This window comes from Sebastes umbrosus, chromosome 14 (genome assembly GCF_015220745.1).
Source record: "Sebastes umbrosus isolate fSebUmb1 chromosome 14, fSebUmb1.pri, whole genome shotgun sequence".
Taxonomy (NCBI): domain Eukaryota; kingdom Metazoa; phylum Chordata; class Actinopteri; order Perciformes; family Sebastidae; genus Sebastes; species Sebastes umbrosus.
This window is the reverse complement of record NC_051282.1, coordinates 7,280,728-7,296,423: the sequence shown is the minus strand read 5'-3', so window position 1 is coordinate 7,296,423 and position 15,696 is coordinate 7,280,728. Positions and strand designations below refer to the sequence as shown.

General features: G+C 39.9%; 1 protein-coding gene, 1 long non-coding RNA gene and 2 other non-coding genes across 5 annotated transcripts; 3 read left to right on the top strand and 1 right to left on the bottom strand.

Annotated features, from left to right (window-relative positions):
- The first annotated feature begins 2,011 nt into the window (after nt 1–2,011).
- On the top strand, nt 2,012–3,286 carry LOC119501959. Its single transcript, XR_005209973.1, has 4 exons — nt 2,012–2,091; nt 2,273–2,366; nt 2,556–2,618; nt 2,822–3,286. It is a non-coding gene; the product is annotated as an uncharacterized LOC119501959 (long non-coding RNA).
- LOC119502583 lies at nt 2,411–2,483 on the top strand. The gene has a single exon (XR_005210106.1). It is a non-coding gene; the product is annotated as a small nucleolar RNA SNORD49 (small nucleolar RNA).
- LOC119502582 lies at nt 2,656–2,725 on the top strand. The gene has a single exon (XR_005210105.1). It is a non-coding gene; the product is annotated as a small nucleolar RNA R38 (small nucleolar RNA).
- LOC119501956 (fas-binding factor 1-like) lies at nt 2,920–15,075 on the bottom strand. 2 transcript variants are annotated; one of them, XM_037792735.1, is made up of 31 exons: nt 14,794–15,075; nt 14,613–14,643; nt 12,867–12,914; nt 12,728–12,773; nt 12,576–12,645; nt 12,449–12,499; nt 12,236–12,353; nt 12,012–12,101; nt 10,813–10,953; nt 10,591–10,723; nt 10,180–10,334; nt 9,988–10,081; nt 9,465–9,908; nt 9,314–9,379; nt 9,153–9,223; nt 8,564–8,752; nt 8,411–8,457; nt 8,270–8,317; nt 8,048–8,179; nt 7,839–7,939; nt 7,508–7,714; nt 6,880–6,987; nt 6,487–6,626; nt 6,234–6,352; nt 6,021–6,143; nt 5,754–5,930; nt 5,418–5,594; nt 5,190–5,327; nt 4,976–5,075; nt 4,184–4,314; nt 2,920–3,115 (listed from the first exon to the last, which is right to left on the bottom strand). In XM_037792735.1, the coding sequence occupies exons 1-31, from the start codon at nt 14,794–14,796 to the stop codon at nt 3,032–3,034; spliced, it is 3,582 nt and encodes a 1,193-aa protein (XP_037648663.1). In that variant the 5' UTR covers nt 14,797–15,075; the 3' UTR covers nt 2,920–3,031. The 2 variants fall into 2 exon arrangements, with proteins under 2 accessions (XP_037648663.1, XP_037648664.1); XM_037792736.1 differs by having other exon boundaries at nt 9,153–9,220.
- Between the last annotated feature and the right edge of the window lie 621 nt (nt 15,076–15,696).

Genomic DNA, 15,696 nt, shown 5'->3' with positions numbered 1-15,696 from the left:
CCGATATCTCCCTGCATTGAGATGGCTTTCAATGATGACAAGCCTTGTTTTGCCAGTGAGGAAGATGCCCCCCCACACCATGACACAGCCCCCACCAAAAGCTGTTACTCCATCGGTGCTACAATCAGCACAGCGTTCTCCGCGTCGTCTCCATACTTTGACCCTGCCGTCCGACTTTCGCAGACAGAACCTGGACTCATCACTGAACATGACATTCCCCCACATGTTCAGGTTCCATTGTCTGTGTTGTCGACACCGGCGCCAACGGGCCTGACGGTGAAGGGCAGTCATTGCAGGCTTCCTGGTAGCCTTATGAGAATACACTGTTTAGAGCATTTTGGCAAATTTTTCTTGGGCGCTACCCACATAATCAGCTGTGCTGCTCATCCCACAAATACATGATCCGTACAAGTTGGACATCATTGCGAAGGTAAATAAACAGGCTTTCCAACGATGTAAAATACAATGACCATTAGCATTGTAACAACAGAGAAATAATCCACCAAACACAAGTTTCCGAACTTTGTTTTTCCAGTTTATATATATATATAGATAGATAGATAGATAGATAGATAGATAGATAGATAGAGAGATAGATAGATAGATAGAAAGATAGAAAGCTTTATTGTCATTGTATTAAATACAATGAGATTCACAGTTGCCACTTCTGGTCAGTGCTTTAAAACAAATACTTGACAAGACTAAACGAGGCAGATAAAACATATAACAGGTGAAACACACACAGTTATAAAGCAAATAAAACAGGTAAAGTAGATGTAATAAATAAATATAAACAAGTGTTACACTAGAGGTATAAAATATAAAAATAGATGTAATGTAAACAGAGGTAATTGCACTTGTAAAATAGGAAGGGTATATGTTATAAATAAAATGTAAACAAAGGTAGTTGCACTTGAGGTGTATATTGCATCAAGGATATATTGCATGATATATATATATATATATATATATATATATATATATATTCAAGATTCAAGATTCAAGAGTTTTATTTGCCATTTGCACCTATAAGTGCATTGGAATTCTGAGCAGTTTACACCAAGTCAGCTTTAAGAAAAGAAAAAAGGTAGAAAAGGCACAAGGTAATTACAGTACAAAATAAGTAGCACATTCAACTCAACACAATAAATAAATAAATTATTAAAATATAAAACACCCACAGTGTAGTCAATAAATAAACTAAACTACCCTCTGCATAGGAACAATACCCCCAGAATACAAATATACAGTATATATGCTCCATGACCATGTCAAAAGAACTTGTAACTCTCAAAAATATTTTAAAAAATAAATAATTAATATATTTCAGACAATTACACAGTGGAAGGCAGCATTTTGCACATATATATATATATATATATATATATATATATATATAGTTAAATTATAGCTAAATTAGTATTGAGTCCATTTATGGATAAATTAACTTTAACCACGCCCATTCAGTAATCACGTGGGATGTGACGTGTACAACATATAAAACCGTCACCATGCGAGACTTCCGTCCTTGTTCTCCCTCTCTGGTGGTGTGGTCGGTGTTGGTAGCAGGGAGACTCCAGCATGCCTTTCTCACATGTTATGATGCATTTATGTCTAAATATGGACTTTACTGCATCTGAGCCGCCGTGAACAGGTAATATTTGATGAGTAGTTAGTGAGACTTGAGTGTGTGGAAGTCTGGAGGAGGTTTTAACTGAAATGTGTTAGCTGTTAGCTGCTAGCTATCCTGAAGTTAGGCTAACACGTGCAAGAAGACCATGTGGGGCAAGACTTTAACACAGGGTTTTAAAGTAGGTGATCGTAGCCAACCAGAGAATATGCATTAAATCCACTGGCACGTAGAGTAACGTGGATATAAATCCACATGTTAATTAGCATGGTTTAACCTAAGTTAAGAGAGGATCAGACAGGAACGTGGCCTTCCTCTGGTCACCAGCTCATGTCCTGATGTCTTTGCTAATCTAATGTCTGATTTTGTATATTTCTACTTTACATGAAGCTTTGGCTGATGTGGAATGAGGATCATCTTCCTGCCAACAAAGGCGAAGTCTTTCATCGTAATGAAAGAAGGTAAAAACTAACTATAAGTAGTTTGATTTTTAATCCTGTCTCTGCAGTGCATGTGATGAGTTTGTTATCCCTGTCTGAAAAAACAAGTGTTGTAACTAATGGTATCTGACCAGCTGCAGACTGATGTGTGGGAGTCACATGCTGCTAATGAACTATTACTAATGAAATGTCTCTTTTTTAGGTTTTATCTGTCCTGCTTGACATTGACTGCAAATGAGGAGGCCTGATGGATAAAGGTGTGTACCACCAACACCCTGCTGCGGCCTGATGAAAAGGTGTGTACCACCACCCTGCTGCATGTGATCCACGCTGCCACAGATTCAGTGATGATAACTGCTGCATAGGAAGTGCCGTCTGATGCGATAACTGACGTTGAAATAGCTGTTCTGAGAAAATCTGTCAAACCTTTTGCTTTTAGTTTGCATAATCTGAACAGTTGATGATTGTAAAATTTCTCCCTACAGGTCTTAACGATCTGCAACGCATGACTATAAGGCGACACATGGGTGTTGAGAAAAAATTAACAGGTAAATGCTCATAAGACTGACACTTGATGGATTAAAGTCAAGCCAGTGATGAAACAAGTTATCCCTGTCTGAACTAAGTGTTGATTCAATGGTAACCTGAGGCTTGACTGCAGATCCAGGACCTGAAATTTTGTCTGACTGTAGTAGGTTGTATTACATTTGTGTAAAATGTTAATCTCCTTTTTTAATTTTCTAACTTGCAGAAATCAATGTGGAAGCAGATGGGGATTGATGGAGAAGTCAGATGCCACAGTATTATAAATGCAGTAGATGTGTTGGTATGCAAATTAAAAACCATGTGTGATCTAAAACATCTTTTAATGAAAAGAGATGTATAAAAATTCCAGCATAATGGCACATTTTAAATACACGAAAAGTAACAAATCTTACTGGGAGCACCCAGCATGTGTTGGTCAATCTTTGTTGAAAGAAAATCTATAAGATTTTTTCTTCAAGTTCTCCAAGTAGATCTGCTCCTCTTGGAGGTATTCACTGTCCTGTGGGGAGGAGGAGAAAGTAATTAGGAACCAAGACAAAAACTGAAATGTTTGGCATCTTCTGATGGAAGTGTCATTGTAGTTAACTAAATGTGTGATTGTGGGAAAGTTACATGTTGTAACTGGCCTGTTTCATATTGACATTAAAAAAACCTCTACAGTAACAACCTACTTGTGTTTATTTGAATTATGTTTGTGTTAAGGAAACTGAAGTCATAAGTGTTTAATAACAAGAACCATCTCTTGTGCAGATAGCTCTAGAGCTACACAGCACTTAAAAATTCTGATTCTAGCTTCTTAAATGTGACCATTTCAGAGTTTATTTATTCTGACCATAAACTGAATATACTGTTGAGTTGTGGACGAGACATTTGAGGACATCATCTTGGACTTTGCGAAATACTGATCCACATTTTGTATACCAAATACTTGTTAGTTGCAGCCCTAGTTAACTCTCTTTCCTGTGAAGTAGTTGCAGTGGTGTCATTTGTTTTTTAAAAGGTGTGTTTAGGAATAAAGCAAAAGTTTTCAATCTGGTCTCTTGCAAAATAGATTTTGATCTTAATGGGACTTTGTAGTAAAATAAAGGTAAATACAAATTATTGCAAAATATAACTCTTGGACTACTTGTCTGTATTTCTTGCAATCTTTAGGCAAACTGCTTTTTGAAGGTTATCCACCTTCAGTGTGAGGTCATACGCCTATCAAAATCATCATGATTATTTTGTACACCAAAAGGGAAACTGAAGTTACTAGTTACAATGTGACCTTAAAGCCTCTAAACACCCACAAGTGTTTCCAGTTAATCTGTCTGATTAGACCTCTGCTCAGGACTGTGTGGGTGTTGACATCTTCCTGAGTCTCCTGTTAGGGTGGGACAAATTACACCTTTATCAGTCCTGTTGGTAGATGAAGATTTGTGACCTAATAAATTCCCATCAAAGCTCCGGCCCACCTTCAACCTGAGCAGAGGTCTAATTCACTCGGAATAATTGAACACATAGAAGACACTGTGTGGGTGTTCAGAGGCGTTAAGCTTTCCTATACCGTCATCTCTCCACTGGTTACCTTTTCTGCAGTGTACTTCCACAGAGCCAGACTAGCTTGAAGAGCCATGGACTGAGAGTTGGCAAATGAAGTAGGAGGAGGAATATTTAGGGTTGATGTCAGCTCAGGGTTTGGCAGCATTGAACCTGCATCTACAGGTTAAGAGAACCATGTTATACACCTGGATTTATTTTCAGCTTGTATGAATAGCTACATTACGACGGAGTATTAGGGCCACCATTGAGGGAAAAAAAATCTGAGAATTTGAGAATAAAGTCATAAATTTATGAGACAAATATTCCTAATATTATGAGAATAAAGTCATAATATTATAAAGTAGTAATTTTACGTGTTATTTTAGAGGGGAAATAGAGCAGCGTGCTGTCTGTGTGAAAATGAGGAACATAGAGCATCTTGTGAAGTTATACTTTAGTTTAGGTTTCACAAATAACAAAATACTTAATCTTTTGGCACATCAGCACCACATTATCAACAGTATCAGGACCTTGAAAAGATTGTGCATGAAACTGCATTTATTCCAAAGAAAGAACCTCACGAACCTGGGAGAAATTGCCTCTTTTGTGGGGGATGAAATTATTTTTTTTCTCGTAAAGTTATGACTTTATTCTAGTAATATTACGACTTCTTTTCTTGAAATAGTATGACTTCATTCTCATTAAATTACGACTTTTTTTTCTCGGAATATTATGACATTATTCTCGAAATCTCAGATCCCCCCCCCTCAATGTGGCCCTAATACTCCATCGTACTACTTTTTGTTTAATGATGGTAAATAACCAGAATTGACCTCACCTGGTAAAATGGGTGGAATCATTTGTGGTAAAGAGGTAATTGGAGCGTTAACTCTCAGCCTCTCTGTGTCCTTCTGCAGATGATTTATCCGCATTTGCTCCTGTAACAAGAAGTGTTTCCGTACCGTTTATGTGCTGTTCATATTTGTTTGTAAAACCAGAAGCCCAATCTGAAGAATATCACATAGAGAGTGCTCTAAGTGACACAAATATACCTGAACAATTCGTCGTTCTTGCTGCCTCAGCCGCTCCGTCTGGGTGTGGATATTTCTGAGCCTTGCCTCGTGCTCAGCCTCCACACATTTCGCCTCCTGCAACTCTCGCTCTCCTTCCTCGTACTTATCTGCAGCGAGCTGCAAAGAGCATAGCGTGGTCAAAACTCAAATATTAACATAATATACTGCGCTTACATGTAGGGGTCTGCCTGCGTGGTGTGCATTTACCTTGCTGAAGGCCTCCACCTCCTGGGCTCGTGTCTTGAGTCTCAAAGCTGTGCTGCTTATTCTCTCTTTCTCTCTGTCCAGTTCTTCTCTTAGTCTTTCCAGAGTCTCTCTCTCCTGTGCCACAGCCATCTCCTTCTGTTTGAGCTCTGCAGTGTGAAGCTTTAAGTCCGCTTGTTCCTACAACAGAAACAGAGAGAAAATTACATTTTATTTTGTCCTTTGGGGTCCTGGAGAGCAAAACAAATTTACTTTTTCAATATATCCCATTATATTTAGTGATGTAAACATAGTCGCAACATAACTTTTACTCTTTCTTTTCTCCGTCGTGAAGCTCACCTGTGCCAGACTGATGATAGAGCCCTCTCTCTTCTCTAAGAGACTGCTGACCTCCCGTTCAGCCCTCTCACGCTTCTGCTTCTCCATGTTGTGGAAGTGGGCCCAGTCAGCTGCCAGCTTCCTCCTCTCCTCTGCACACTGCTGCATCACTGACTTCTGCTCCTCCAGTAGTGCACTCTTGATGGAAACAGAGAGACAGGAATGAGAGGTAAGGGGGGGGGACACACGCATGGAATCGAGATAGACGTGGATGTTCACCAGGCTCACCTTCGCTCTCTCCAGCTCCTCTCTCTCCATGTTGATCTGCATACTAAGGGCATGCCGCTCTCCCTCCAGGCCTCTCTGGGTAGACTCTGCCTTGACCTGCTCCGCTGACATCTTCCAGCGCTCCTGAGGCATACGAAAAAAAGGTATCTTCAGTCTTTGTATGTACAAAGCAAATGCAGGAATCCTAAAAAATAGTCTGATTTATCCCCTGACCTTCTCCAGCTGTCTCTGCTGCTCATTGAGCTGAGTGTCCATCCTGGAAATGATTTCCTTGAGGTACACTCTCTCCTCCGCCATGGCTTTCTGCTGCTGCGCCAGACGATCCTGCATCACTGAAACGTGCATTTAGAGAATGACCTTAACCCACTTGCAACGTCACACCAACTACAGTATGCTATCAGACAGCTTGTATCTCGACCTATTTGTACAAAGTGCGCTCATTTATGTGTGTGTGTGTTTGAAGTACTTCGAAGCTGCTCGTCTCTGTGCCGTGCCCCCTGCTCCAGGCCGTGAGCCGTGTGTTCATGTGTGCTCTCCACCCGAGAAGAAAGATCCCCCAGCCGAGAGGAGACCTGCTCCATCTGCTCAATCACCACCGTAAGAGACCTGGGTGAAAAAGAATATGAAATAAAATATGTTTGGGTACAGAAAATTCATTAAAAAGGGATAATTCCAGACTTACTGTTAACGTAAAATAAATTCTGCAGTTGTTTGCTCTTATTACATACTGTATATCATAGAAGTATCAGCACTGAAACTGGTATTTCACACAAAATCCCAGACAGAACATGCTACCAAACTCCTATTTACAGGAGTGTTATTGCAAATGGGGGACTGGTATCCTTCAATAACATCTCACCTGGTCTGAGATGTTGCGCTGGTAACCGCATCGATCTCCTCCTCCTTTAATTTCTTCAGTCTCCGGACCTGGTCCTCGTGGTCTTTCTTCATCTCCGAGATAGATTTCCTTGATGGCGAAGGTGAGGACAAATGCAACAAATATGTGATCAACTTTAAGATCATTTATTCATCATAAAATATATAATATGTTCATTCTGGACTTACAGAGTTATTTTACTGAGTTATATGAACAATTTAGTTGAGTAAAAACCCAGAGCAGGCCTTTTGACATCAGTCCAGATGTGAGGGGACTCTGGGTATTACTCAGCTAGTTATATCCAGATAACTCAGTAAACGGGCCTCTTGAATCAGACCCCGGATGTTTGGAAAAGATTAAACAGCATTATATAGTCCAAAAAAACGAACTAATTTCTTCTCTCTCTTAATTTTGATATACTGATTGCTGTTTTCTGTGTCTTGTGGTTCCAATGGAACTGTTATTTTATCCAGTTTTTTACTCTTTTGTATGTATATTTCTGTAATGATGACTTTTCAGTCAGCATGTGTTGATAAATGCCACAATACAGTACTTGTTATTGTTATAGAATCAACCCGTTACTATAGAAAAGGCTTCCCTAGTGTTGTACCTCTGCAGGTCTCTGAGTCTCTCCACCTCGCGGTCTCTGTCTTGCTGGGCCTGGCCCAGCTTGCGCTGGTACTGAGCCTGCAGCTCTGAGCGTTCTTGCTCGGCCGATCGCGTCACCGCCGCCAGGCGTTCCATCAGGTCTTCGGACTCCTGCCGCGCTTGCGCCTCCCTCTGGGCTGCCGATTCCTCGAGCAGCTTTACACGAGTCCTGGACGTGCACGGAAATACACACAGAGACGCACATAAGCTGCTTGAAGTGCAGGGAGTTATGCATAATGTATGTTAAACATGCGCCTTGCACATTTGCGCTGTGTGGTCGAGGGATAATTTACTTGTGTGTGCTCTCCATGAGTTCCATGTCCTGTTTATGCCGCTGCTGGGCGCTCTCTAGCAACATCTGGCTTTGCTCTCGCTCCAGCTGCAGAGTCTTCACCTGCACAATAACACACGGGCGTTTCAGGCAGGTACATGGAGGTAACATAGGAAGGGGGATTTGTGGCACTACAACATCCCTTACATCACTACAACAGCATTAACATACCTGTCCCTCCAGTTGGATGATGCGAGCCTGTAAAGCCTGATAATCTCCAGGTTGCTGCTCTCTCTCTTTGAGTCTGTGCAGGACACCCGCATCCACAACACCCCCGAGACCCAGCAACTGAGACTGCATCATCTTTCAGGAGGAGAGGAAGCGAGTCAACAACAAACCAGGTGATACATGTGTTTTTGAATAACCTATAATACAGACTTTTATGTTCCTAACCTGCTGTTGTAGAAGCAGCTGCTGCAAACTGTCTGCTGAAAGTGTCACCTTTACAAAAAGATACGGAAAGGATTAAAAAAAAAAAACATATCATATGATCCCCTAAATCATGACAACCTTATTACAGAAAAGCATGAATACCTGTTGTTGGACAGCAGCCGATGTATTTTGCATTTGCTGTGGAACAGCTGGAAAGAAAACAACCATAAGTAATGTTCATATTGACTTGCTCACATTAGACATTAAAAAAATGGTGAATGCTGTATCTAAAACTACTTCCCTAAGAGTACCTACACCACATAGAGCCAGGCGGTATGGTAGAGATAGGGTTGAGTAACGGCAGCTGTTGCGGTGTTCCATCCGAAGCCTGAGCGGGCACCCTGGATCCCTGTTGGGATGGTAGGTGGTGGGGTTGGGACTGAGGCTGGGGTTGGGTGTGGCTAATGCTAGCAGCAGAGATTGGCAAAGGACCAAGAGGGCAATCTGAGGGATGAGACAAATTTAGAGTTTGTCCGAGGTCTACTTCGGCATGGACAGCAGTTGCTGAGGAGGATGTTATGGTGGAGGGGAGGTGAGGCCGGCTAGCGGGTGTATGCTCTGTAACGAAAGAAGGGGATTGTGGTGGAGGTGAGGGGCGAGCGAGAATGGTATCTGTGCGAGAGGAGGAGCACAGCGTGAGTTTGTGATTCACTAAGATTATAAGCATGACATGATTCAAGGTAGAATGAGGTATGATGTGTTTAGTTTGTCAGAATCTGTGAGAATGACTCTATGACTGACGGGGTAAAAGAGAGGAAGGCTTCTACTGTAAGTGTGCAGAGTTGCCAGGGAGGGACTATTTTATTATGACATGTAACTGAAGAGCAGTTATTTGGATAAATACCTTGCTTTGTCCTCGTCTCTCTGACAGGAGTGGAGTGAGCGGTGGGGCTCGGCTCTCCAAGAAAAGTGCTGCTGCACGAAACAAAAGGAGAATGACAAAAATAGCAACAACAAAAAAAGTCACTTACAGTTCATGGGTAACAAATATAACAAATATCTTACCTAGTTTCCTTGAAGGATGTGAGAGTGTCCTCTCTGCCCCTGGGAGCTTGTGAAGTGACTTGTTTACTGAAAACAAGAGCAGGTTATATCATTCAGCACTGAGAACTTCTTCTGTCATTGTTTGTGTCATTGTATTTCCTTTGTTGTGTACCTAATAGTTGACTCCAGATCTTCTCCCAGGCTGAAAGATTCTCCCTGCTTGGATGTTTTTGACACTGACAGAGCCTTCTTCCTGCTCAGTGCTCCTGCTAACCAGTCATCCTCCTCCTCCTCCTCTTCTCTCTGCTGGCTTTTAGAGACCTCTGGTTTGGTTTGTTTGGGGATATTAGCAGTTGAGGCAGCGGTGTCTCCTGCTGCCTTTGCTGCAGATGTGCCATGACTACTAGTCAAGGAGGGTCTTCTCTCTAATGAAGGAGAGGAAGGAGCTTTTGGAGACTCTGTTGAAGTCTTGGTCTCTTTGGCATCGCCCTCTAAGACGGTGTGGTCGTCGTTCACCTTGAGGCCTAGCCAGTCAGCTGAGGCGCGTTGTCGTGTGGGGGTGGTGGGTTTTGGTTTCTTTTCCGGTGTGGAAGGACTGACATCCTCGGTAGAAAATCTGATGAACACAAAAAAAGTGTTCAGTTTACCATGACAGGCAAAAAGCCTACCATAAAAAGATTGGACTTGACACACACCTGACAGACTGTCTGCGGGACTGGCGCCCTTCAGGCGTGGATCCCAGAGTGGGCTGATAGGCGCCAAATGTGAGGTGATCTTCTAGAAGTGGTTCTGATAAATGGGAGCAAAATTGTTTTTCTTTTTTAAATATATTTTGTTCTTTTAAAACCGTACTTGCATGAGAGCAGAAGACCGTGGGGCTCTATTACCTTTCACACTGGAGGTCTTCTCGTGTTGCGGCTTCTCTTGAGACTGAGGTTGGTCCTTCCTCTCGCCCGTCGGAGGTCGCTCCAGAAGACGAGGTGAACTCAAATTCTCCAGAATCTCATGTAGTTTGGTACGAGGTCTCTGAGGGGTCTCACTCCTGAGGAATGGAACAGAGGAAAAGGCAAAAGAGACCATGTTAAGAGGCAGGGAAAGTTTGCACCACATTATTGCACAACACAGTAAAGGCAAAACAAAGTAGAAAACGCCTGATGCTGAAAGATGCTGCTTTGTAAATCACTGTCAATGTTTGACTTCGTTTTTTTTCTGCACCCCAAAGCACTAAAGCAAGTAATTATTTATCGTTTGAGCACTATAAATAAGGACAACAATAAGAGTGAGAACAGAGCGCTTACCTTTCTTTGTTGGACCAAAGCAAAGTGTCTTTTTTCTTGCCATTGTTTTTATCGCTGTCAAATCCGAGCGCATCCATTAGGTCATCCTTATCATCATCAAACGTCAGATCACTTTGCTTTTTTACTGCTTTAGCTGATGAACAAAGAATATACAAACACATACAGTACTTTAGTATTTGTCTGTTAGAAAATTAAAAGAATTGTGGATCATTTAAGACTCACGAGTTTCAGTCTTCAGGATAGGAGATGCTGAAGGAGCCGGAGTAGATTTTTCAGGTTTGGCCGGCTGTGTGCTGGATTTAAGTTCAGGCTCGGTTTCATCAGGAAGCAAGTCATCGAGATCAGCCAGGGGGTCGTCTAGATCTGCAGTGGAAATAAGATTCTTTACCTTTTATACTTTTTTTTTGGACCCCAGACTGTAAAGCAGTAAATGATAAAGAGGCATCATATATGTATAGACTTACTTACTTTTTTTTTTTAAATATCACATGTACAATATATTTAAATTATGAGTTTTAACTGAGCATATACTGAGTTATTAGTTTATTAGGTACACCTGTTTGCACCAATGTAACAATATTTTTCAAAATACTGTAGCCCTCATGTATGTAAACAGGGGTGGACCAAATATTGGAAACTCCTTTTAACATAAGGCAGTGAGCTCAATATACGTAAATATACGATTTATTGGAGGGCTGTTGCATTCAATCGTACAGGTGTACCAAAGAAACTGTAACTAATATATGGTAATACATTGACTGGACAGTTATCTGCCTCCAGATTTGTACATCTGTGTGGAATATCCAACTATCGTCACTTTTTATTGTGTGTACCTAGGGCTTGGCGATATGGGGAAAATCAAATAACACAATATTTTTGACCAAATCCCTTGATATCGATGTTACAACGATATTGTAGGGTTGACTATTGGTGCTTTTACAAACATATTTACACAATGAGATTTTTGATAAATCATCAGTAATGTGGATATAATGACTAAGTGGGTAAAGGCAAAATAATAGAACCCCTAGAAGGGTCTGGTAAGTTCAGAAAATGTCATCACATTACCGTAACGCAGCCATTAAAACCAAATCTATCCAAAATTTAAGACGATATCTTGTCACATATCATGATATCGATTTAATATTGATATATTGCCCAGCCCTGTGTGTACCTCTCCCGTTCAAACTGCCCCCAGACACCCACTGAAACTACCCACTGATACTATTCAACTACAAGTAAAAGACCAAACACACGTGTACTAATCAACCTTTAGTGTAAGGTGTCTGACCAACACCTTCATCATCATCATCACCACCACTGTCTAAATGAATGCCACAGTTTGAGAAAAACAAAGCAACACTAAAACACTGCTGAGTGATATAAAGCTCAGTGTCCGATGAACAGAGAGGCTCACCCACCAGAGAAGGTGAACTTCTTCTTGTAGTTATGTGCCGTAGACGAAGGTGCAGAGTTTGGCTTCCTCCCTCCTCCTGCGGTGGTGGGTTCATCTGAGAGGAGAGATGGAGACACACACAGCTCTCTCTCTGATTTGCTGCTATTAATGCAAACTTCAAAGCCAGTAATAATGTGAAGCTAATAATGAGAAAATAATTTATGCGAGAACACTCTGCACTGAACTTACCTGCTCCCTCTGGTTTTACTTTACTTTCTAATGTGGAAGAGTCTTTCTTTGTTTGTGCAGGAGCTGAACTGGGCTTTTTCTTTGATGCAAAAAGGTCAGCATCCATATCATCCATGTCCTGTAAAGCATACAACAGCAAAAAACAAAAATGAGACCATGTACAGGCAACTACAGAACTTTGTCTCTGCATTGCCACAGTTTCTAATGACCTACCTTCATGTTCTTCAGTATGTCATTGGGATCTGCTGCTGAGACATCAGAGTCCTTGGACAGAAAATAAGATGTTATCAAAAAAGACACTAAAATAATGCGTAAAAATATAACGTCTCCGTCTACATACCTCAGCGTCCACACCGTCCCTCTTTACCTCCTCTGCTAGCATACTGAAGATGTTATCAGTGGTAGAAGTGCTGGAAAAGAAAACAAATCAACTCACAAACAGTTGTGATTTATAATTGGTTGGTATGTAACTCTTGAATTCCTACAACTTACCGATTCAGTTGTCCAATGCGAGTTGCTTTCCCTCTTACTGGGAGCTCTGGTGAGGAAAATATTATAACACAGTGATAATACGATAATAATAATAATAATAATAATGATAATACTGTTTGGTTTGAAACTGCTCACTTACTTTTATCATCAAATAAGCTGTCAAGCAAATCCTCATCTCCAAATAAACCTTGGGAAAAGGGTGGGGGGGAAACACTTTTACTTTGTATTTCTGTTATTCCTTATGTATTTTGTAGCATTACTACTTTGAAGTTCTAGGTTGTAAAAGTATTACTGTTTCTCTGCTACCACAATGACACATTAAACTAGAGGGGGAAGTTACAGCATTCCTGAGCAGTTCCTAGACCAGACCTATTTTAAAACAAATTCTCAGGTCCATTCTTACTCAACCCGTCAATCTCTAGATCTTCATCCTCCTAAATTCTTCACTAGAAGAGGTCAATTTTCGATAAGATTTAGGGGAACCAAATTATGGAGTAGCTTTTCACCTATCTATCAATAAACTGTTCATCTGTCAAATGTTTTAAAAGTCGCTTAAAGGGTCATTTAATTGCTTTTTTGTAACTGCTTTTCCCCATGTTGTCCATGTATCTGTTTTTATGTTTATTATTTTTTTCCCACTCACAATGTTGTTTGGTTCCGATTACCCAGAAGTCTTTATAGATATTTAAATCAATATCCTCCTCACAAACACTAACCATACACTTCCACGCAACCCACACACACACACACACACACACACTTATCTGTTTTGATATATTTACTGTATTGTTATTGTTGTTATTACATATATCTTGTCCTAATTGTTTGTTATCACTATTATGTAGTCATATTATTTCTTTATATTAATCGTGTCTCTAGGTGGAGGCTTCAGATAAGCCCAGTGTTTTTTTTTGCCTCTTCCTGCACTTTTTTGTTATGTTATGTTGTATAGTCTTAAATTGTGCAAAACAAATAAACAATTAACAAACAATTCTTGGCTGCGTGTAGGGACTTCTGAAGCAGCATTAATTTTGAGAAATAAAAATGTAAAAACATTTTAAAAAGAACAGTTAACTGAGTAAATAAAAAGTTTAAAAATCAAAAATAGATGTTTAGGGCTTTATTTTAGATGTCTGCTAACATGTTTCTGTGGTAGAGGGGACTTATATGACCTCTCTACTTTTTTTAATATATTTACTGTATTGTTATTGTTGTTATTATATATATATATATATATATATATATATATATATAGATATCTTGTCCTAATTGTTTGTTATCACTATTATGTAGTCATATTATTTCTTTATATTAATCATGTCTCTAGGTGGAGGCTTCAGATAAGCCCAGTGTTTTTTTTTGCCTCTTCCTGCACTTTTTTGTTATGTTATGTTGTATAGTCTTAAATTGTGCAAAACAAATAAACAATTAACAAACAATTCTTGGCTGCGTGTAGGGACTTCTGAAGCAGCATTAATTTTGAGAAATAAAATTTTTAAAACATTTTAAAAAGAACGGTTAACTGAGTAAATAAAACGTTTAAAAATCTAAAATAGATGTGTAGGGCTTTATTTTAGATGTCTGCTAACATGTTTCTGTGGTAGAGGGGACTTACATGATCTCTCTATTTTTTTTTAAATATATTTACTGTATTATTATTTTTGTTATTATATATATATATATATATATATATATATATCTTGTCCTAATTGTTTGTTATCACTATTATGTAGTCATATTATTTCTTTATATTAATCTTGTCTCTAGGTGGAGGCTTCAGATAAGCACAGTGTTTTTTTTGCCTCTTCCTGCACTGTATGTTATTCATTTAGTTTTTTTGTCTTAAATTGTGCAAAACAAATAAACAAATTCAGATAACACTTACCTTTGGATGGTTTGCCCTTCAGCTTTGCAGCCTGTAAATAACAGTATAATAATAATAATGAGTTGTTTTACAGCTGGGGTAGATTTACCTGGTGGAACTAGCTGAAAATATGCGTTTATCTTTTTCCATGAATCCGGTTAACACAGATAAATCATGAACATGTTGATACAGCTTGACTCACCATGCTGAATCTCTAGTCAGAGTCCCGTTAGCTGGCTAATCTCAGTCTGATGAGGCGTCTCTTGTCTCCATGGGTAACCACTCTGTTACATCGATGGCCGTTCATGTTAAGGACACAATACGCGACTGTAGTTAGTTATGGTTACATATCGCATTGTTTCAAGCTTTAATATAGTCGCGTTTAGTCGCTTAGCATTTAAAAACAGCCCAGTTTAACGTTAACGTTGATTAAACACTGAAACGAATCACACCGCCGCTTTACACTGCAGCAGGCAGAGACAGACACTTCCTGTTTACAGTTCGCAGTGCACTGTGGGTAGAGTAGTTTTTAAGCATACACTTTAAACCTGCAGTAGGCAGGATATTTTTTGGCATCATTGGGGAACAAAAATTCCATAATAACCTTTCAGCATATTGTAATTCAAGTGTTCTGAGAGAACACTAGACTTCTGTATCTCCTCATGGCTCTGTTTTCAGGATTTAGAAAATCTAGCCCGTGACGGAAGACTTTGACCAATCACAGGTCATTTCAGAGAGAGAGAGTGTGTTCCTATTGGCTGTTCATTCAACGGAAGCAGCTCTCAATCCCTCACAAACTTAGATCAAATGGTCAAACTAGGCTCATCAAATATGAATCAATATTCTGTTACTGTAATGCCTATTTCTCTCCTCAAATGTTTTCAGAAACATCTTGTAGTGTACTGTTTAGCTGTAAAATGAGAAAGTTTGCTGCGACTGGTGGGCGCTGCTTGATATTTCCTCAACTGATCTCAACATGGCTGCCGGGTCACAAACTTTCTCATTTTACAGCTAAACAGTACACTGCAAGATGTCTCTGAAAACATTTGAATAGAGAAATAGGCATTACAGTAACAGAATATTGATTCATATGTGATCAGCGCTG